The sequence below is a fragment of the Tenrec ecaudatus genome, chromosome 16 (genome assembly GCF_050624435.1).
Source record: "Tenrec ecaudatus isolate mTenEca1 chromosome 16, mTenEca1.hap1, whole genome shotgun sequence".
NCBI lineage: Eukaryota > Metazoa > Chordata > Mammalia > Afrosoricida > Tenrecidae > Tenrec > Tenrec ecaudatus.
Genome location: NC_134545.1, coordinates 61757044 through 61781007, shown reverse-complemented (window position 1 = coordinate 61781007; position 23964 = coordinate 61757044). Strand labels below are relative to the sequence as shown.

The 23964-nt window shown below is 42.9% G+C and overlaps 1 protein-coding gene across 3 annotated transcripts; it reads left to right on the top strand.

Moving 5' to 3' along the window:
- Positions 1-3292: 3292 nt before the first annotated feature.
- CDK1 (cyclin dependent kinase 1) lies at positions 3293-18643 on the top strand. 3 transcript variants are annotated; one of them, XM_075533984.1, is made up of 9 exons: positions 3331-3424; positions 3908-4043; positions 8584-8646; positions 10648-10804; positions 12588-12711; positions 14236-14406; positions 15814-15977; positions 16089-16230; positions 17279-18643. In XM_075533984.1, exons 3-9 carry the CDS (start codon positions 8610-8612, stop codon positions 17375-17377), a joined length of 894 nt encoding a protein of 297 aa, XP_075390099.1. In that variant the 5' UTR covers positions 3331-3424; positions 3908-4043; positions 8584-8609; the 3' UTR covers positions 17378-18643. The 3 variants fall into 3 exon arrangements, with proteins under 3 accessions (XP_075390100.1, XP_075390098.1, XP_075390099.1); XM_075533985.1 differs by lacking the exons at positions 3331-3424; positions 3908-4043 and adding an exon at positions 3293-3310; XM_075533983.1 differs by lacking the exon at positions 3908-4043 and having other exon boundaries at positions 3307-3424.
- The last annotated feature ends 5321 nt before the right edge of the window (positions 18644-23964 follow it).

The window sequence follows — 23964 nt, the reverse complement described above, 5'->3', positions numbered from 1 at the left end:
CTCTGGGGATGTGCAAGCCCCCTAATTACAGGTGAGGACATACGTCACTGGAAGGGGCTGTCCTATAGGTAATACAGTAATGAGAGGGGGTAGTCTAGGGATATACACACAATAGGAAGGGGAGGGATTGGGGTTATACATGTGACAAGATGGGCAGATCCTAGGTTTAGGATGGCAGCTTAACTTTGACCTAGTCCCTACATCTCCATAGGAACCATTATCAGTAGGATGTAAACCCCACCTTCTGGAACCAAATATATGTCTGCAGGCATCCATTGTCTTTAACAGCAGGGAGTGGGGCCCACTGCAGTCTGGCAACTCACAGGCCCTCAGGGAGTATCCCTGTGAGCGTCTGGCCTCCTCCCACAGACAATGTCACCAGTTTCGTGTGTCTCCTTCCAGAATATTTCATAGGTGGACATGTAAATGTTTTTTTTTCTTTTCTGTGATTGAAAAAGTACATCTGAAACAACAACAACAACAACACAACTGTCAGTGCGCTGCCTACAGGTCTTTGCTGTCCCTCCTGTGGAGGAGCTGCCTGCATGATGGCTGTGACAGTGTGCTCCACACGCCTCTGGGAACAGCATCCAGCTCTGTTTTCAGATTCTGACGCCTACCAGGGAGAGTTCCTGGAAGCCCTCAGGCTGACTCGCTGGCCTCTATGCTTTACCCATGCAATTTTCCTTCTGCATGGAATGTACTTTTTTCTCTCTCTCAAGCATTTCTTCAAATGTCATTTCTCTTATCAGAATGAGTCATTTCTTCCTCTGTGTTCTTATGTCATCTTATGGCACATGTTATAACAGTAAATGATGGAAGAGAAGTGGAAATAATCATTGTGTTCCATGTGCCCCCCCATCCCAGGGTCGGAGCGCTATCTTACTCAGTTTGGAGTGGATAAAGTACAGTGTTACACTTGAGAGACATTGAATGCAAATTGGCAAAAAGTGCAGTCAATTCTATTCCTGTGTGGAAAAGATGATAGCATGCATTTACAATAACTTCTGAAATTTTAAAGAGAAAGATCCAAACCCAAATCAAACTCACTGCCATGGAGTCAATGCTGACTCAAAGTGACCTCCTGTGGGTTTCCCAGACTGTAACTGTAAGGGAGTAGAAAGCCCAGTCTTTCTTCTGTGGAGCTGCTGGTGGTTTCCAACTGCTGACCATGAGGATCACAGCCCAACACATAGCCACTATATCACCAGGACTCCAAGAGAGAAAGATAAACCTACCTACTTGATATCTGATCACTTGATTTCAGCTGATAGCAATCCTACAAGAGCAAAATTGGAGTCCTACAAGACAAAATAGTAGAACGCTGCCCCCCCTCCCCCATAGGCTATAAATCTGTACAGAAGCAGACTGTCTTTCTACAAAGCAATTGGTGTGCTTGAACCACTGACCTTAAAGTTAGCAACCCAGTGTTTAAACCACTGTGCTCAGAAAACCAATGCCTTCTAGTAGATTCCAACTTACTGCCCTATATAGGGTTTCCCAGACTGTAAACCATTATGGGAGCAGACAGCCCCCTTTCAAAGTAAAAGGGATTGAACCTCCTACCCTATGATTAGCCGTTCATCCGCCTAATCCACAGGCCAACCTCAACTCATTGCCATCAACTTGATGCCATTTCATACAGACCCTATAGGGCAGGATAGAATTTCCCCTGTGAGTTTCTGAGACTGTTTCTTGGAGAAGAAAACCCATCTTTCTCCTGTGGAGTAGCTGGTGGTTTTGAACCGCCAACCGGGTAGTTTGCAGCACAACAGTTTGCAGCCCAACAGGTAACCACAATGCCACGAAAGATAACTTAAGTTAAATAGATTAATTTAGACTCACAGCTGTGGAAGCTTGAGGTCTTCTTTATGATGACTGTACATGGAATATTATGGATAACTCGCTGCTTTAGATTATAAAATTGAATTTCTTATGCCTTTCAAAGAGAAAGTTACAATTATTCACTAAAATCAGCCCTGGGTGCTTCCGGGTAAACCCTGGACTGCTAAACCTAAAGGCTGACAGTTCAAATCCACCAGTTGGTCTGATGGAGTGTGTGGCAAGGTATTAAGCACAATGGTATTGTCCCGGTTCCATTCTTTATTATGGTCAAGCCTTCTAATACATATTTGTAATGCCAGGGTAGTCACTGTTTGCTCTATGTCTGCTTAGTATCAGCGCAAAGAAAAATCCTTACCGAAGGATTCCATCACCCCTAGTTTTACAGAGTTAGGCTTCCTAAAAAGCCTAAGAATGACGTGTAAGTGCAGAACTTTCTCCAAGGCTTGATGGAGGGCAGTGAGTTTGGGACACGAGATTATATAAAGTATCATTTAGATCTCTTTTATTTTTCTCCTCATGGAGTCCTGGTGTAGTGGTTACGTGTTGGGCTGCTACTGCAAGGTATGTAGTTTGAAACCACCAGCCGCTCCGCAGGAGAAAGATGAGGTTTTCTACTCTTTTGAAGGGTGACAGCCTCAGAAACCCACAAGGGCAGTTTTTACCCTGACCTATGGGGTGCCTATGAGTTGGAATCAACTCGATAGCAGTAAGGATTTTTTTTTTTAGTTCTTTGTTTCCCTGAGAGATCTGTTCATATTTGTGTTTTTCATGAGCCCTGTTGTAATAGTTATGCAGCAGGCCCGCGGGAGAAAGGAAACCCACAGGGATTTCTATGAGTCAACCTTGACTTGATAGCAGGGAGTTTGGATTTTGATTTAAAGTATATTTAAAATTCTTATATGAAAACGTTAAACCCTTTAAAAAAGCTTTTAACACAGTACAGTAATTTGTTTATCACATTGATAAAGTAATTTCTTTATCACGTCTAACACCAAAAGGTAATTTGTAACACAATAAGGTAATTTCTTTAGATCGATGAGACTCAATTTTCCATTATTTCCTTCTGATGGTAACTATTTTGGAGAAACAGGTTCAGTCTGCAAGCTTTTCACTTATAAAAACATAAGTATACACTAGCTTTAACTATTAGTATTAGAAGGAATTGAATCTTGAGGTATCATTTTTGTGGGAAGCAGTAATAATAATGGGAGAGAAGAAACTCCCAGCTAACAGTAGCTTCTTGATGACGAGAACCAATAGGATAACACTCCATAGAATGAAGGACCGCGCTTGCGTTGCAGACTCAATTGGCGCCCGCCCTCCTGCTTTTTCTCCAGCCGCTCTTTCCTCTCCCTTTCGCGCTCTAGTCTCCCAGGAACGCCGGCGTAAGCGTCACTGGCCTCTGATTGGCTCCTTTGAAAGTCTACGGGCGATATGATTGGTGGATCCGAGGCCCTTTAGCGCGGTGAGTTTGAAACTGCGTTCACTTAGTTTCCAACCTGGCTCGTGGAAATTGGGGAGAAAGCGACGGGGAGGTGGTAGCCACTGCCGCCGCCGCCGCCGCCCGTGCCGCCGCAGGGTAAGCTGGGTAGAGTCGCAGGGACAGGGCCGTGCCGATGGGGGTCCTTTCGGCCGGGGCTTGTTCCGGCTGCGGATGCGGGGCGCCATTGAGGAATGCGGTGGGGTTTGTGAAGCCCTGCCGGGCGTCCGGAGGGTGGCCGGGGCCTGAACCTACGGATCCCCGGACCCCGGGCCCGGACGAGTGTGTGGCGACCGGGCCCGACTTAGGGGGCTCCCGGCCGCGGTGACCCACTCGGCGGAGTGCCGGGGCCCCTCCGGCCTCGGCGTGGCGTGTCGGGGTCGGGGTCGCGGTCGCGGTCAGAGGCGGCTCCTTTTAGGGAGAGGCTACCGACTGAACGGAGGAGGCTTCCGGCCACCGTGCGGACAGGCGGACAGGGTGCAAGCGGAGTCCGCATTGTTCGAGGGCGCTGAGCGGTGGGGTGCTGGGCTGCGGCCTCGAACCCGCGCCTCAGGCCTGACTGCTGTTCACTGGGGTTTCCAGGTGGGCAGAGAGCCCTCCCCTGCCGGAGACCGATGCCAGACGGAGGAGCTGTGGAACACCTCCGCCCTTAGCCCCTGCGTGCCCTGAGCTCCAAGACAACGGAGCTCCCCGACTACCCACGCTTCAGAAACACAATGTTTGTAGTTATGTACCGTGGGATTGGCTTAACGTGCTGAGCTTCCGGGAGACAGAGACGTGTTCTTTTAACAGGAATGTCAAGGCCTTTTATCAAGCTTTGTCTCGTGTTCTAGTTCCTAGCCTGGGGTCTCTGCACAGGAAGACGGAGCTCCCCCAGTATGTCTTCAACAGGGAACACCTAATACTGAGCCTGAGTATATTTCAGACGCATTCTAACGCAGGTTTTGGGCCAAATGGGTGCAACCGGAGAGTGGAAACCAGCTTGGACATGGACTTTTTAAATATTTGTTCAGAGGGAGAAATAAGCCCTTTTATTGTGCGTTAGGCATGTGAAATGTAGTTTATCCAGGGAAAAAACAATTGGCCTAGGTTCTCCATGGCCGTTTTATAAAATTATAAATCCATGTCCAGTGTTGGGCAGCTTTGGTTCTATAAAATGATTTAATCACAGCTACTTTGTTTTGATTCTCCCTGCTCCCCTCCATGAGGGTAGCAGGCCAGGCGTAGTGGGTTATGAGTTGGATTTCAAGGCCAACTCATCAGCCACTCTGGGAATGAAAACTATGGGGTTCTCCTCCCATAAAGACTTACAATCCTAGAAACCCAAAGGGACAGATTGACTCCGGCCTTTTCGGGCCCTGTGAGTCAGCATTGACCTGATGGCAGTGGCTTTGGTTTTGTTTCTTTGGTACAAAGGTGGGTACTAAAAATAGGGCCCGCTAGTCTGTGGGTCCTTTAATGATTTTGTCACCAGTGGGCTATGGTTTTTTGCCAGGTAATTATTAATGGACTTTGAAGTTTCCTTCATTAGACAGCTGCAGAGAAAGTTCTGAGGGTCTGGTGTCAGCAAATCAGTGTATCTACCACATTTTAAAAATATTTTGTTAGATATATTCACAGCATAACATACACGAGTTTGACAGCTGTGCAAGTACAGCTCATTGACCCTGATTATGTTTTACTTGTGCAGCAATTTCCACCCCTTTTAGTTCCTCCATTGGACTCCCCTAAGGGCTTATGTGATTTTTTTGAGTTGCTGTTGGCAATTTTATTCCCTGTAGATGGTTCTTTGAAAGAGGCCAATGCTTCAGGCAGCCATTCTTTACTAGTTAAGCTAAACTATTGTTTGGTTTTAAGAAGGCTTGAGGGTGTTTTTGGTTTAAACTTTATCTCTGGAGACAGAGATAAAGTTATAGGAGTTGTTTTGTGGTGGTGCTGTTTTTTATTAACAGAAGTCTTTGTTTTGGAGGGGTGGGGGATGTTTTGCACACCACTTTTGACTTTGTTCTTGATACTGTGCTGGGCATGATTAGATGTTTATATGGGGGTTTGTACTTTTCCTCTTTTCTTTTTCGCATGCTCAGTGATAGTACCTAGGTTTGCCAGTTAGACCCTGAGAGGCGGGATAGTTAAGCACGCTTCATATATTTTTACTTGGCTAAAAATGAAAAAGCAAGCTTAAAACTGCCATATGAGTAACTCTACATAGTTTGGGTGTTTTAAGCACATTCTAATGGATGAGCAGTCTGAGCAGTTTTTCAGCTTCTTGCACATGTCATTTACAATTTTTTCTTTTTAATATCTTAAGAAAAGTCAGCATACATACAGTCAGCACTATTTGCTACTATATTGGTATGACCGACCTAGGCCCCCTGCTCACTTGCCTGTTTTTGGTTGTTGGGAGCAATGAACTTTTGTTGGTGTCTTGATTTGAAAGTTGATTTAAGGAGAAGCTCAATGCTAGTGTGCAATATTCAGTTTATAAGATTCAAAGAGGCTGGGACCATATTATTGCAAGTCTTATTTTTTGTTAATATCTCCCATGTGAATATTATGTATTTATTGTATGTATTTATTTAATACAATTATTGAACCTTCAGTATGCTGTCAGTATAAAATACATATTTTTTCCAACTGTGATTTAGCCATTTTTATTTTTTTAAACAATTTATTAGGGGCTCATACAACTCTTATCACAGTCCATACATATATATACATCAATTGTATAAAGCACATCCATACATTCCCTGCCCCAATCATTCTCAAAGCCTTTGCTCTCCACTTAAGCCCTTTGCATCAGGTCCTCTTTTTTTTTTCTCCCCTCCCTACCCTCTCCCCCCTCCCTCATGTGCCCTTGGTAATTTATACATCGTTATTTTGTCATATCTTGCCCTATCCGGAGTCTCCCTTCCCCCCCTTCTCTGCCGTCCCTCTCCCAGGGAAGAGGTCACATGTGGGTCCTTGTAATCAGTTCCCCCTTTCCAACCCATTCACCCTCCACTCTCCCAGCATCGCCCCTCACACCCTTGGTCCTGAAGGCATCATCCACCCTGGATTCCCTGTGCCTCCAGCCCTGCAGGGTAGAATTCGGATCATGGTAGTTGGGGGGAGGAAGCATCCAGGATCTGGGGGAAAGCTGTGTTCTTCATCGGTACTACCTCGCACCCTAATTAACCTATCTCCTCTCCTAAACCCCTCTATGAGGGGATCTCCATTGGCCGACACTTGGGCCTTGGGTCTCCACTCTGCACTTCCCCTTCATTCAATATGGTATATATATATATATACACATACATACACACATATATACGTATACACATATATACACACACATACAGACATATATATACACATACACACATATATCTTTTTTTTTTTTTTGCATGATGCCTTATACCTGGTCCCTTGGCACCTCGTGATCGCACTGGCCAGTGTGCTTCTTCCATGTGGGCTTTTTTGCTTCTGAGCTAGATGGCCGCTTGTTCACCTTCAAGCCTTTAAGACCCAAGACACTATCTCTTTTGATAGCCGGGCACCATCAGCTTTCTTCACCACATTTGCTTATGCACCCATTTGTCTTCAGCGATCCTATCATGGAGGTGTGCAGTCAATGATATGATTTTTTTGTTCTTTGATGCCTGGTAACTGATCCCTTTGGGACCACTCGATCACACAGGCTGCTGTGTTCTTCCATGTGGACTTTGTTGCTTCTGAGCTAGATGGCCGCTTGTTTATCTTCAAGCCTTTAAGACCCCAGACACTATCTCTTTTGCTAGCCGGGCACCATCAGCTTTCTTCACCACATTTACTTGTTCACCCACTTTGGCTCCAGCAGTTGTGTCGGGAGAGTGAGCATCATAGAGTTCCAATTTAATAAAAGAAAGTATTCATGCATTGAGGGAGTGTTTGAGTAGAGGCCCAAGGTCCTTCCGCTACCTTAATACTTAACCTATAAATATAGACACGTCGATCTATTTCCCCATCCTCCTATATATATTTGCATGTACATGTCTTTGTCTAGACCTCCATAAATGCCCTTTGACTCCTAGCTCTTTCCTCCATCTCCCTTGACTTTCCTCCTGCCCTACTACCATGCTTCATCGCCACCTGGGCTACAGCTATACCTCTTCTCTAAGCAACCTTACCCTTGATCATTTCCCACCAGGCCTGCCACTACCCCCTCTCTAGCATTTTGGGTCCCATGTTGTTCCCTTGTCCTTGTGTTTGTTACCCCACTTCCTTACCCACCCACCCCAAGTCCCCCCGGAATTGTCAGTCCCCTTGTTTTTCCTCCAGATAGTTCATCCAGCCTGTCCTATTCAGACAGACCTGTGGAGACACTAACATGCACGAAAACAAGACAGAGGAAAACAAAACAACAGTATACAACCAGACAACAAAACAACAAAAACAAACCACTGACAAAGAACAAAACAAAACACTTCACAAGAGAAAAGCTTGTAGTTAGTTCAGGGATTGTTTGCTGGCCCTTAGGAGCGTTTTCCAGTTCAGACTGTTGGGGCACCACGCCCTGGCCCCAAAGTCCACTTTCAGCATTCCCTGGGGACTTTGCCACTCCATTCCCTTGCTGTTCCGCTGCACTCCCCCAGTGCTTTGCCTCAGTGTGGTGGGATCAGTTCAGGTGCAATTCCCACACTGTGTCTCTGGTGCCGTCCCCTGTATTGTCCTTAGTCACTGAGGGGCATCATGTCTCACAGTAGGGCCAGCCATGTTCTCTCTGTGGACTGGCTGCTCTACTCTGGAACATCATCATCACGGCCTGGTGGGCCAGGCTCTGCTCCACTCTCTCCTCCTGCCCCTTCATCTGCTCCCGTGTGCTCTGATCAGATATGTTCATCTCCTGGAGCTGCAGAGTAAATGTCGTCCTTTGGAACAAATTCTTTTCAGGGGAGGGGGCAGGGATCCACTTAATTTATGGTGCTGGGGCCAGCCTCCCAGACCTCTCCACTGGTTCCCTACTCCACACCGGGATATTGCATTCACACTTGCGGCACTGGGTTGAAGTCTGGTCCCACTTTCCCTGTGGAGATATAAACAATACCCTCCCCTTGGGTGGATTAGTGCCCCAATAAAATACATATTAATATAATAATGTATGTAGAATACTTGGGACCTGTATTCACACAGTTAATATTTTGCTTATAGTTATTTTAAACCATCTGTTGAATTAGTGGTAGTGTGTTCTTTTCAGCAGCACATACACTAAAAATTGAGTTTTGTTTATCCCCTCATTTTAGGATCTGCAATTAAGTATTGAGTAACCATGGAAGATTATATCAAAATAGAGAAAATTGGGGAAGGTGAGTGGCTTAACATTTTTTTTTTGGCTTAACATTTTTAAACTTTAAAAATAGTAAATGTGTATAAAATTCAACCTCTAAGGTATCTCCTAGTACTAATATCTAAAAAATGTTTGTTATATAATGAATTAAATGTAGCAAATATTCATATTTCTGGAGAATTAAAATCATTGTAATATTTGTGACTCCTAATGACCCCTCTCACAAATTCTTACTTTCTCTAATAGTAAACTCACTTAATGGTGTTTTGAAACTAACGGTGATAGCTTGTGTGTGGTGGGATCCACTAGATGTTAATTTCCTATATTTTCACTTGTGTTAGATGCCCTGGCGGTGCTTTGGCTCGATTTTGGGCTGCTTCACAGTAGAAAGATGAACTGAATGCGTCCATAAGACAGTGTCTCAGGAACCTTTATAGGCTTGCTGAGAGTCAGAACCGGCAGGATGGCAAGTGACTTAGTTTGGTCCTTTGAAAAACAAACCCAGATATCCTTCAACTCATCCTAAGCTAATTTTGCTGCAGAATCGAAAGGTTACAGCAACAGGGGAGTGCTGCATCATCATTCAAAATTAGAAGACATGTGTAGTGGGTTGGATTCTTTCACCACATTCAGTTTTCATACTGAACAGAACAATCCATGTGTGTCTGAAAAACGTGGCCTCAGGATTGGGATTATGCTCATTGACAACCTGCATTATGCAGATGAAAGCTTCACTTGCCAAAAATGAAGTCCACTTGAAGCCCTCTAACTGATTTCCCTGTAGAAGACACTCGAGTGTGAAGATAGTCCTCCCTCACAGCTGAAGTGCTACACAACATGGTCAGTGGAGGAAAATCAGAACTGCCGATTATTTTGTTCGGCTTTGAAGTGACAATTGGTGTCCTTGAGGCAGTGGCTGAGAAATCAAACGATGCATTGCATTGGACAAAAGCCCTCTAGGGTTTCTGCTCAAAGATGTCTGATGACTAAGGTGGGCCAGCCTCGAGCTACTGGCTTCTTAGTCGCCCTGTTCCCATTTGGAAACTGGGCCACGAAAAGCGGAAACACTGCAGTGCTGGCGCAGAATCACCACCAGGCTGTTCCTGAGAAGTGTGGACAGTGAGGCTGCTTGCTTTGGACACGGCATCAGGGAGACAGGAGAGGGTAGAGTGTGCTTGTTGGCGGGTCCTGAGGATGAGCGCAGTGTTTCTTGGGTGGGTTGGCCTCAAACAGCCACCGTCGTGAAGACGGCAGGGAGTCGCCAGTGCCTCCTTCTGATAAACGGGGCTCTCCTCTCGAGTCACAGCCAACACAGCCGCCACTGACATCATCTGGCACAAGGAAGCCAGTATTTTAGGCAGCCATTTTATAACCCTATTATGTAGTTTTTCCATTTTCACAAGAACGTTAAATACAACAAAGCTTATAAAACATTATGAATGATCAAATAGTCTCTAATATTCTCAGCAAGCCAGTATATGATGGTCTGAGTTTTACTGGAGAAAAGCTGTGTGGCGTCTTCTGCGCTCTAACCACTTTGCACTGGATTCCAGAGAAACCCAGGGCTGGTCCTTCAGCAGCCCTGCATAGGGTTGATTAAGGAGCCCTTATCAGAGTGTCCCATGTCGCCCTTGCTACTGTTCTTTCTGTTCCTTGTGGTCACGCCACGCCCCTGCCACACGAGAGTTCTTATCTTGACCTTTCTGTTCAGGGTCTGAAGCCCTTACAATCAGGCCATTGAACTTCCTGCAGCATGCCCACTCTGTAGTAAATGATGTGAACTTTAGCTTCAGGCATTTCACAGAAAGTTTGGTCTGTAACCTTTCATTCTTCTCTGGAAAAGAGCTGATCTTGAGCTCCATCTAGAAGCTCTGCAAAGCCTAACACTCGGCTGGGGGTATCACAGTGGTAGTACTTTCTGGACTCCATCTTTACTTTGCATTTTGTCGGGTAAATAAGTAACTTGAACCTTTGTTAGAAATATTTTGTGGGTCTCACACAGCAGGCATCTTTCTCACAGGTACCTACGGAGTTGTGTACAAGGGCAGACACAAAATCACAGGTCAAATTGTAGCTATGAAGAAAATCCGACTGGAGAGCGAAGAAGAAGGAGTTCCAAGTACTGCAATTCGAGAAATTTCTCTGCTAAAAGAACTCCGTCATCCAAATATAGTAAGGTACGCCACAGTGTCTGAACGAAGACATTTTCTGTGTGCCATTTCAAGGGGAGGTTTCAGTGTGGAATTTTTACTATTTGCGTTGTTTATGGTGCGATTTGGATAATGGGAATAGAATCCACTTTTTAGCTGAGAATGGATAAAAGAGAGGAGGTAATAGAGTCATAGTCTCTTGGTCTGAAAGCTCCAGTCTCCTGAGCACTCCTTCCTACAGTTCTGAGACATGTGCGTAGTAAGTCCCTGCAGGGCTGTTTCTTAAGCTTAGGACTGCTAGGCACGTGGTTGATAGTTCAAACCCATCAGCTACTTCTCTTGAAGTGAAATGAAGCTATTAGCTCTGAGAAAGGTATAACTTCAGAAATCCACGATCAACTTGACGTGTGATATCTCAACACAGCGCAGTGCATTAAATATCAAAACCATACATTAAATAAAATGAACTTACTTTTATTGTGTTCTCTTTAAAGCCCACGGGTTTTTGGAATGGTCCGCTACCATGGGTTCACTTTGGCATTCCTGCAGAGCAGAGTGAGTCTCTCAGAGAGGCTTGGCAATGCTTTTTCCTTTTTAGTCATAAAGGTCCTCTGGGTCATTTATTTCCCCCAAAGTGCAATTTTGTCACAGTTGAACGCATTGGGGAGCAAAACCCTCAGTCTCCTTGAATTCAGCAAGTTTACCCACTAATTTATTGGCTTGATCTGTATTTGCCCTGCCCCTCCCCTGTGTTTGCCCGTTCTCTTGTTGGAGTTTTCAAACGAGCTGTGACTGGCTTTGAACATTTCGGGATGCTCAGCACTTGATCCTGCGATGTTTTTCATTAAGTCATTATGGAGACGGTTAGCCTTCTCGCATGTCACGTCTCCGATACTCTATCACCATTCTGTTTGGATCTACCCAAATTGACAGGAACTTTTCAACCTCTTCCACGGTCTGCATTTTGTTTAATGTTTTCAAACTTTTCATTACATTAGTTACTTTAATTATTCCCACCCCCTCCCACCAGCCAACGCTGACAATGTAGACTTGGCCATCATTCTGCTGGCAAATCAGACAAGCAACCCCTGACTCCAATTTCACAGCGCTTTAGCTGTGGGGTGCTTCTCACCATTTCCCCTTCAGCTCACTGCTGCTTTCCCGTACTCTGGAGCCCTGGTGACAGCATTTTACATAAAGCAGGAGGTTTAACACACGAGCACTGGTGCCAGGTGTTGTCTGAGGGACAGCAGGGCTTAGGCTGAAGCGCGGGATGTCCCGTGGGATGCAACTCAAATAGGATTTTCAGTTTGATTGTGGCGAAAAGTTGCAAACACCAGGCAGATTTTTTTGAACTTTGCTGTTTGAGTGGTGGAAAGTGCCAGCTTGAGCCGCCGGACAACCGAGACGACACTGTTTCTAGAGTTTATTGCAGGGGAAAGACAGGCTCTGAGCAGTAAGCAGACAGCTTCCGTGTGCTCTTCTGTAACGTGATTACGGGTGGATGCATGGCTCCCATATACTGAGGTTTCATTTCAAATTCATCCTTCTGGTTACTTCTAAGGTTTTATCTACGAAGTAAAGCCAAAAGGTTTTTTTGAAATAATGGAATTAAAGAAAATGGACTTTTTTAAATGATTCTTTTTTGAAGCCCCTTTGAATTAGGGAAAACTTTCCTAAAATGCTCTGTTAACATAGAAAGTTTCTTATGGATAGCCACAGTGAATTTAGAAAAGAATTCTAATTTGTAGACAAAGCATTAGTATGTGTTCACTAGATTTTTTTCCCTCCTAATTGTCTTATTTTTCAGTCTTCAAGATGTGCTTATGCAGGATTCCAGATTATATCTCATCTTTGAATTCCTTTCCATGGACCTCAAGAAATATTTGGACTCTATCCCTCCTGGTCAGTTCATGGAGTCTTCACTTGTCAAGGTAAAAACATTACCCCGTTTCATTAGTAATTTGTCCCTTTGTGAAGTTAAAGATACAACTGAATCAAATATATAACCTGTAATTTATGCGAATATATGTTAGGAGAATGCAGAGCAAAACAGTTCATGTTTCTCCCAAACAGACACTCAAGTGATAAGATTACTAGCAGTTACCCATTTTATTAAGGTTCCTGATGGTGCGTTGTTTAAAAACAGGGGTCCTCAAACTTTTTAAACAGGGGGCCAGTTCACTGTCCCTCAGGCCCGTTGGAGGGCCAGACGATAGTTTTTAAAATAAAACTATGGACAAATTCCTATGCACACTGCACATCTTATTTTGAAGTAAAAAAAATAAAACCAGGGAAAAAACACCCGGCGGGCCAGATAAATGTCCTCAGCGGGCCGCATGTGGCCGCATTCAGCTGCTTACCAGGCGGCTGGCCGTTGAAGGCCTCTAGGCGCTCTGTGGGAGAAAGCCGTGCCAGTGTGCCTCTGCCGTGACTGGTCTTAGAAACCGTACGGGGCTGTTATCAGCCCTATGGTCGCTAAGGCTTGCATTGACTCCATAACCGGCGGTGGTTTTGTGAGCCTGTTATCAGTGGAGAGTTTTTTGCTTACGTGCCAGGAAAAGTAGTGCCTCTTTGTAACATTTGTGTTGCTTTGATTCCTGCCCCCTCCCCAAATGACCAGTCAGTGCCAACTGGTTGGCTTTGAATCTTGATTATGCCAATACCGTTACTATGTCTGCTCAATGATGATCTTTACCTCCAATGTCACACACCTTGGTGACAAAGATTTGCCTCTGGTTTGTTAATAGTATTTTATGATGATTGTGTTCATTGTAATACCTGCATGCCATTTCTTTTGAAATCTGACCAGTGTTCCCAGAGAGAAAATTAATGTGTAAGTAAAGATGGAGATGGAAAGGATCAGCCTTCCCCAGATGAGAACCCCCGGGTAGCAGAGGCAGCGTGTAGCTGTCCTGACGGTTGGCTCTTCCAACCCACACAGCGGTGCCGTGTGAGGCGTGGCAGTCTACTGGGCATGACTGCAGCCAGGAAAACCGCGTAGAGCAGTTCTGGTCTAGCACCGTGATTACCGTGGTGCGAGAGCCACACCGTGGGTTAGAGTTTTGGTGGTGTTTTTTTTTTTTCTTGTTCAAGGTGGAAATGGGGTTGACGAATCTAGAAGGAAGTTCCCAGGAGCTTTCTATACAGAAAACTCCAGTGACTTAGAAAATAAAGAAAGAAAGAAGTTAGAGGAGGGAGCAGATAAGACTGCATGGATTCGTGTGACCACAGATCAGCTTGATGTCTTTGAGTGTACAAGTAGTGCTATGTCCAGGCAGTTGGACTTCACACCTCCTGATGCTTCCTTCCTATCCTCCTCCAAGGGCCTGAGAGCATTTTTGGAAAGTAAATGATTTCCTGTATTATGCTTACTAATGGCCTTAACGCGAGCTCGCAAAGATTATTTAGGAATCACGTGATTGTTATGTTTCTCGTTTCTATCTTGTGTTTTCCAGAGTTATTTGTACCAAATCCTACAAGGAATTGTGTTTTGTCACTCTAGAAGAGTCCTGCACCGAGACTTGAAACCACAAAACCTACTGATCGATGACAAAGGCACAATTAAACTGGCCGACTTTGGACTTGCCAGGGCATTCGGAATACCTATTAGAGTATACACACATGAAGTACGTAGAGGGGGGGTGTGAGTGTGTGCTTATTGTATCACTTTCTATGTTCTGTAAGTCAAGAACCTAATTATACAGACTCTCCTGCGGCTAGTGTTAATTTAGGAGCCTGGGGGCATGGTGGTAGTAACAGGTTGGGCTGTAACCGCAGGGGCAGGGTCAACAGTCTGAAACACCAGCCGCTCCATAGGAGAAAGACGAGGCTTTCTGCTCCCATCAGGACGTACAGCCTGGAAAACCCACGGGGCCAGTTCCTCCCTGCCCCACGGAGTCAGGGTCAATTTATTATCTCTCCATTGCATGTTATGAGAAGTTATGAACTAAGACCTTTAACTATTTTCATTTGTCAGCTTTGTAAGTATGTAGGTGTTGGAGAAACAACGCATGCAGAGCAAGCTTTTCTTTAAAAATTCTGCTTTTTAATGGTAGCTAACACCTCAAAATTTCAATCCTTGTTACATTTATTTATGTTAAGATTCTGTTTCTTAGTAATGTACAGTTTATTTCTTATTAGAACCTCACTGATAAAAGATAGGTTAAAAGGCATAGGTCATTGCTCGAAGCATACTGTTCAGGGATTCAGGTGATACATTCAGAAGCTACCAAGCATGCTATCTCAGTGATACGGATGACTTGACATTTCATTGGGTATCTTTAGGGGGAAGGGAATGTTAAATACACTCGTAAAAGATTATTGGGAAAATGTCTTCCAGAGACTGTTCCCTGATGAAAAACATAACAGCTCATCCGATTAGATATCTTTGCTTTTTCCTATCATCTCTTTTTATCTTCCTTTCCATTGCTCTCAATCAGTGTCTCCCAAAGCGTGTGGGGAAACCACCCCCGAGGGAGTCCTGGAATGCTCCAGGGGGCTGCAAAGGGAGGTACCTACCTACACTCTAAGCTAGATTATGGGGCTCGTACAAAGGTTTTTAATTGTAGTGGGGGGCGGACCTTTGCCCTAACTACTATTTGGTTTCCCATTGGTTAAAGCAAAAGAAACTTCTTGTTTAATGTTTGATGTGATGTTTTCAGCCACGGCGAAATACTTTATATACTAAATGATTAGTTCTGACCTAGTAGTCAACCGGTCCTGTTTCTGGGTATCCTTTAAGCTGGCAATCTATACCTCTACTTTGAATGATGTCAACACCAAATCCATAATCAAGGTTGTGTTTTTGATTTTTGTGTGTGAAAAGATGAGGCTCTTTCTCCCTGCTGTATCTCTTTTGCTGTCATGATTTGGTATGAGTTTACCAGCTCCCCCTAATACACTGCACTTGGTAAATGAAATATTTTTCTTTAGTATTTTGTGTGCAGTTAACTGCAGACCATCCGTGTGAATAGAATATGTAACTTATTTGATACACTACATGTCTTCTGTGTAAAGCTATGTTTTCTGGTTAGGTGGTGACTCTCTGGTACAGATCTCCGGAGGTCCTGTTGGGGTCAGCTCGCTATTCGACTCCCGTGGACATTTGGAGTATTGGCACCATATTCGCAGAACTAGCAACTAAGAAACCACTTTTTCACGGGGATTCAGAAATAGATCAACTCTTCAGGATTTTCAGGTATTTTTTATCTTATTTTTAATAATTTTAAGTTGAGAAATAATGGAAGTGTGTGTATGAGAGAGCTTATATTTACGCTGTAATAATTCTTTGTTTTTTGGTGGGTTTTAGAGCTTTGGGTACCCCCAATAATGAAGTGTGGCCTGAAGTGGAATCTTTACAAGACTATAAGAACACCTTTCCTAAATGGAAACCCGGAAGCCTGGCGACCCACGTCAAAAACCTGGATGAAAATGGCTTGGATTTGCTCTCGGTGAGGAAAAACCTGTATACAGACTAAGTTGCTGAGTTGTGCTACCATGTGCAGCTTTTTAATTTTTGTTGGTGCCATTTAGTCTCTTAACCACTAAACCCTGCATTTAATCTGACATAGCTTCTTTTCTATTGCTTGATCCATGTGAGTTTCTACAACCTTTTATTGCATGAGCTCCATGTCTCACTTAATGTTGAGTGTCCATATCAGAAAGAATAAAACTGATGCTTAAAATTCCTTTCCCTCTTTAAAAAGAAAGCGAAACATGATTGTCCGAGCCTTGCTGAGGGGATTTTGTTCTGCGTGATCAATGCTGATCTGATTGAAAGCCCCTTCCATCTTCTGCCCTGAGTCTGCCTCTAGGGACACTTTGGCTCCAGTTCGAAAGAAACTAAAGCAGTACTGCAAGTCAGTTTCTCAACCCGAGTCACGGCTGACTTTTGCTTGCTTAATTCTTTGATGCTGGCGCTGTTATGCAAATTATAGAATGTTTGGCCAATAGATACCTGTATCTATAATATCATCGGTGTCAGGCTCCATGTTGACTTGTTAGTAAAAGTACACGGGTGTTTCTAGTCTGCCAGTTAGACTTTTTAAATAAAGTAAGCTTTAGTGTTTTCTTAGATACGTAAATTAATTCACACTAGGTTTCTTAGCCGTAATTCATTTGGGCTGTGTTTATATCAGGTCTCCTCCTTTAAATGTGGAACTTGAAGGGAAAGCGAGATTAGAAACTACTAATGCCACTATTTCAAGAATGTTGTCAATCATTTAGGATGACTATCTAATTGTCACACAAATACAATTACTCGTTACCTTAAAATTAAACCTTGGTTTTCAGTGACCTCATTATATGTCTTAGCCATAATTGCTAACAGAACAGTAATTGAGAAGTAGGGTGCTAGAGCTCGAGGTGCTGGTGTGACTTCGTGTGGAGCTCATGGAAATGCCCATTCAGTAGATTTGCATTAAAGTGTAAGTGGCCTGCTTATTGGTAGATGAGGTAAATGGTTTAAAACTTTATTTCTTTTTCTCTTCATTTCCACAGAAAATGTTAGTCTATGACCCTGCCAAGCGCATTTCTGGGAAAGTGGCCCTGAATCACCCATATTTTAATGACCTGGACCAGCAGATTAAGAAGATGTAGTTTTCTGACAACAGCGAAGAAACTCAGGAGTTGTTTCAAGAGCAGACAGTCCTTCCTGCGTTCACTGTTCACTGTTTTGCCTTGTGCTTTCCTCCCTTGTCAAACTTCAGCTGTACTTCAGTTTCTGGTTTCTAAAGTGTGACTTAATGTAAATATTGTGCTATATGAATTTAAATCTATTCTGTCTGTGTGTGTGGCTCCCTCTATAAAAATTGTTACTGCAATAAAGTTAAAGATCCAGTATTGATGTCAGGAATCAGGCAACTTTGAGTTGGCTTAAGTCACCTCAACTCTTCAGTAATCCTGTTATCCTGGAGATTTTCAAGTTGGAATTAGTGTGTTCACAGTTTTATACTGCTCTGAAGTGTTTTTATTCCCTGAATGTTTAAATTTTTATGTCAGCTTCTTGTCATGTGATAATTATAAAAGTTTTCTACAGATGGATTTATTTCTACTGGCATTTCAATTTGACCATTGAGGTTTAAGATTTCAGAATGAGAAAAATGCTCAAATACGATGCTTAGCTTTTAGTGAGTTTTCAGTGAATTATAAAACTACCATTAAGGAATGCCAAAATTATGCTAAGTTGTATTGTCAAAGATCACGAGCTGTCCATATCGGGAAGAACAATTTTGAAAATTTATAAGCTGTCCTCCTTTTAGTTAGGTTGTGAAAGCTATTTGTCTAAGTGAATTCTCAACCCATGGTTAGAAGTGATAACGAGATGTAGGAGTTGTTTGTCCTGGATTTCAGAAATCTGACTTTAAAAAATTACTTATTTTTTGCATAGTGTTAAGAACCTCTTAAAGATTTCTGAGATTCAAATATTTAGCTAAAAATCACTAAATTGTTTTATATTGCTGCTGATTATTTCTTATCTCTAAGCAGCTTATTTTATAATATTGCATAAAGTCAAGAGAAATGCCTATAAAGGTAGTTTTTGTGTGTGTGCATTTGTCACTTTGACCAGCCAGTATCCCCTCCATTCTTCTGGTTACATGTGGTTAGAAGGGGTAGTCAGTCTTGTATTGCTGATCTTAGACCCAGTTTACTGGGTACCGTTAACCAAGCCCCTCGTCTTGGGCTTTGCACTCTAGGAGAGTGTAGTCTCTGGACCATGTGCAGCGTGGGCTGCTTTGCTCTTGGGCGTTGAATGGCAGTCAGAATGCAGCATCTGGACATTCAAGGGGTTAGATTGATGCCAGTTGCAAGATTTCTCTTAGGCATTGTAGTAAAGTTAATGCCTGCAGGCATGTTTTCACAATTCCAGTGACTTGTTGAAGATTGGATTTTAATGTTGTGGATTGTAATCTTCAGATTTTAGGATCAGCATTCACACACACAAAAACTGGAAAATAATCTTATTAGGAATCGTGTGTCTTGGCATCAAGATAATTTTTGTTTCACCATATTTGGATGTTACACATGTTTGCAGTCTTCTGAATATGGTCCAGAAGCAGTATTCAACCATATTGCTTGATGCATGAGATCGGAATTGTTTGGAAATAGGCAATGCATCAATTTGGGACAGACTTGGTTGTAATGTGAGTAACCAGCTTCAAACATTTGAGTTGTGTGAAATATTTCAACTCTGACTCAAAAAGATGAGTGACTTCAGAGGTTTCGTCTCATAGTTTGTTGTGGTGCTTCTGGTGAATATTTAAATGGTGCTGTCTTACCATCATGGTTCTTACCGCTTGTGCACTGGAGATGCCTGGGTGTTGACTCTTGCCTTAGCCTAATTAGCTCTGATACTGTACATCGAGAAAGCTACCCCAGGAATCCATTTTTTTAAAGATGGTAGTAGGTGATTCTGATATAACCAGTTACCATTAAGTTAGGTAGCTTTAAGGCATATGCCTAGTTTCAGTTTTCTGGAAACTTGTACTGTAGTCCCTTAGGTTGTCTGGCTTGGAGTGGAAATATAGTGGACTTACACTGCTTCAGTCTACATTTTGGTGGGGCAGAGGATCTATATTTCCTCCCCAATATAAAATTTTCATAAAATTGAATATGACCCTTTTCTCACGAGGGACTTTTAATGTCTCCAATCTCTGTAATACTAATAGGGTTTTTCCTTCATTTTGAAATTAAAATACAGAGGAAATGATACTGAAGTTATACGTAATGTGCAATAAAACTTTACCAGTTTCTATGTTGTTATTGCATGTGTAAAGACATTTGGAAAACCATTGCCATTGAGTCAGTAGGACAGTGTAGAGCTGACTGCTCCTTACAGTTTCTAAGACTCACTTTTTAGTTTTTCTCACCCTCACTTTGAAAGAATGGTCCTATTTTTAGAACGTAGTTTGTTTGGTTTTTCCTCTTAAGGCCACATATACTGCCCTAAAAGGTTTCAGTGATAGAGAACTGAAGGTGATTGTCGTGGGACACCCTTAAAGCTACTAAAAGTCACTCCCAGAAGTCAACCTTCAACTACAGTAGAACCCTGGTACTTGACTGCATCCATACTTGATATAATTGGATTTTGACCCGAAATGTCCTTAGATGGCGTTTTTAGTATTTAGCTATAATTTGCTTAGCTTTTGTAGCTTTTTTAGCGGTTTCTAGATAAAACATGGGTCCTAAGAAAGGTTTTTGAAAAGAATCATGATGAGTTAGTTAACCGTGTTATCGATATTGTCGATAATTTAGTAAACCCTTCTTAGAAAACAAGGAAATGCCAACCGCAGGCCACATTAGATTCTGTGTTAGAGAAAGCTAGCCAGGACCTAGTGAAAAAAGGCAAAGGAAAAAAACAAAAGCAGCTACCAGCTGATTTTTTTAAGGAAGAGGGAATTCCCTTCCAAATAATGACTCTCCACACCTCCCCATGTCCGTGTCCACAAATCCAGATCCTCATCAATCTCAAGGTATGGGCCATACTGTAATTTAAGACTTTGAAATTTATTTTTTATTAAAAAAAATTTAAATGAGTTTTTAATTTAAATTATATTTAACTGAACTTATTTTGAAATTTCTGTTTAATGTTTTATATAAAAAGGCAAAGTTAGGGTAAAAACTCGGTGGTCGAGAACAGATTAATCCGTTTTCAGTTATGGGAAACATTTATTTGTAACTCGACTGCATCACTTCTCGAGGCTGCTAGAGTGGATAAGCGTCGGTCCCGGTTCTGTAAACAGGTTGATGCATAATATCACTTGTGAGTACTGGACTCTTAAAATCATCCGTATGAGACCCACATAGCAAAATTGAGGAAGAGGGGCAGGAAACGAGATTAATGGACCCAACCAGGGAAGGAATAGTGTCAACACATGAAAAATGTAATCTCACCGAATCATGAACTGAGATTGTTATAGGAGAACCTGTTTGCTGTGGAAATTTACACCTAATAACAGTGAAATTCAAATTTAGACAAGATGTCTTGGGAGTTGAGAAATAATAGGTCAAAACTGGTTTAATTAGTCAGATGTTTTAAAATCAAGGACAAAGTGGGGACTTGAGTGGCATGGGCATGCGTGATGGCTCTGAGGAGAAAAGGTGTTAAGTGCCATTGAGACCTTTCCAACTTATGCAACAAAAAGCACCACTGACTGATCCTCACCATTGTTCTGAGCCTCCGCAGGCATCTCCCACTGCCCATCACATCAGTAAGCATATCTTTCGCCAGGGATTGGGCTCTCCTGCCATGTCCAAAGCCCTTGAGATAGTCTTGCCATCCTTGCCTCAGAAACATTCTGGTTGTATATGAAAGAGATTTGCTGATTCCATTGGCAGCCTATGAGATTTTCAATAATAGAAATGTATCTTATTCGTGGTTCATGAGGGGTTTATTCACATGCATATGAGACAATTGAAAATACCCTGGCTGGGGTGAGGGGAGAGTAGTTAGGACTTTGAACTGTTTCATTACATTTCAGTCCCCTGTTGGGAATTAGCATATCAGTTCCCAGCCCTGGTTTACACAGGGATAGGGCAGAATGGGTAAAGTGAACCAGGGAAGGAGTGGCAGTTGGGAGAGGAAGCAAGAGGAGGAATTTTCATTCCCATTCCACGTAAGTATGCTTTGAAGGGCCCTTTAAAGCTTCAGAGAAGTACCGATGTTGAGGAAAATAGTAATTTACATACTTTAGTGTTTCCCCTAATGACAGGTTTTTAAAGGAAACAAATAGGTGCATATGAAGAAACTTCAGGTAAACACACCGGTGGCAGTTTAGGTTTCAGGCTCCAGAGTCAAACATGAGTATTTGGTTCTCAGTTTGAACATTGCAGTCTAGATAAAGTCACTTAGCCTCTGAGTCGTGCCCTTGATTGGACAATGTTGGAAGATGCCATCATAGTGACTATATGTACAATAAGATCACACCCTACAGCATTCTCAATTATATTTGAGTCCATGTTTCCAAGGAGCATTCTTGCTGTACTTTCAAACTCAGACTGATCACTTTTGGCTCTGTGGTGTATTTGACTGTCTGACAATATCAGGGCAAAGGTATCGAGTCTTTGTTTCATTGTCTAGTTCTTACATGTGTGTAACGTAATAGAAATACCATCCTTTCGGTCAGGAACGCAGTCCATAAGGTGACATCTTTATTTTTTGGTTAACACTAGGAAGAAGTTTTGGAGCAGAATTACCCAATGCAATGATTTCTTGATGGTTGCTTCCAATGGTGTTGTTTCTCAACAATTGGGCAAAGGGGGTATCGTGCATACATATTTATGTTGTGAGTTTTGGGAGTAGAGTTGCAAGGGGGACGTGTTCTTTTTATTTTAAAAATAATTTTATGAGGGTGCATACAATTCATCACAATCCATTCATACATCAATTGTGTAAAGCACATTTGTACATTCATTGCCCTCATCATTCTCAAAACATTTGCTCTCCACCTAAGCCCCTGGCATCAACTCCTCATTTTTCCCTTCCCTCCCTGCTCCCCCTACTTCATGAACCCTTGACAATTTATAAATTATTATTTTGTCATATCTTTCCCTGTCCGACGTCTCCCTTCACCCACTTTTCTGTTGTCGATTCCCCAGGGAGGAGGACACATGTAGATCCTTGTTATCGGTTCCCCTTTTCCAACCCACCCTCCCTGGGCCCTCTCAGTATGGCCACTCTCACCACTGGTCCTGAAGGGATCATCCGCCCTGGATTCCCCCTTCTGTTTCCAGTTCCTATCTGTACCAGTGTCCATCCACTGGTCTAGCCAGATTTGTAAGGTAGAATTGGGATCATGATAGTGGTGGAGAGAGGAAGCATTTAGGAGCTAGAGGAAAGTTGTATGTTTCATTGTTGCGGGGGACATGTTCTGTTCTTAATGGTTTTATCATGTACCTTATATTTATTAGGACACCCCAAAAGCTCTGTTCAGCATTTCAATATGTTACATTAAGTGGTTAGAATCATTTTTATGCCCAGTAATTGGGGTATCAATTTTTTAAATCCTGATTGGGCAACACTGGTTTGAGTGAATAGTTTAGCATACATATAAGATTCCCATTGTTACTCTTAGGACTGACTCTCAACCTTGTTCAATGATCCCTAATTAACTATCTCCAGCCTTTCTTCACATCCCCTCTTGGAATGTTCAACCTTCCAGTTCAAATACTTGCAATACCTGGGAAAGATTCCCTAGAGATTGAAGTGATTTCTTTCTCTGAGTTTTTAAAGTTTTTTTCCCTACATTTTGTGAAGTAACATTTTTCTTTTTTTTAAAGATCATATTATTAGGGGCTCTTACAGCTCTTAAAACAATCCATACATCAGTTGTATCAAGCACATTTGTGTACATATTGCCATCATTATTTTCTAAACATTTCTATTGAGCCCTTGGTATCAGCTCCTCTTTTTCTCCCTCCCACCCTGTGACCCCTTGATAATCATAAATTATTAGTTTCATAACTTACACCGACTGCTCTCTCACCCCATGGTTTCTCCCCTGGATGGGAGAACGGTGGTGATGGTGTGTCGTGGCAGTCGGTTTTCCCTTCCTCCCCTCCACTCCCCACCGTTCCCCTACCCTCCCAGTATTGCTTCTCCTGTTTCTGGATTCCATGTGTCCTGAGTTCTTATCTGTATATGTGCACATACTCCAGTCTAGTCGGAAGTGAAAGAACCGGGGTGGTTGATAAGGGGTGGGAGGAGGTGAGGAAACTTCAAGGAACCAGAGGAATGTTGTATGTTTCTTTGGTGCTATACTGTGCCCTGTCTGACTCATCCCTTACTTGTGAGATGTCCCATGGCCTACAGATGAGTTTTGGGTCTCTGCTCTGACCCCCCCCACCTTGTTCTCAACATTATGGTTTGTTTGTTTTGGGTCTTCTGATGCCTGTTACCTTATCCTGTAGATACCTCATGATCACACAGGCTGATGTGCTTCTTCCATGTGTGCTTGTTGCTTCTCTGCTAGATGAACGCTTGTTTAACTTCAAGCCTTTAAGACCCCAGACACTATATCTTTTGACAGCCAGGCACCATCTGCTTTCCTCACCACATTTAGTTTTGCACCCACTTTGTCTTCAGGTTCGTTTTTGCACTGAGGAAGTGTTCTTGCATTGAGGAAGGACATGAACAGAGGCTGAAGTCCTTCCACTACCTCAGTGTATTGCCTTATAAATATATGTAC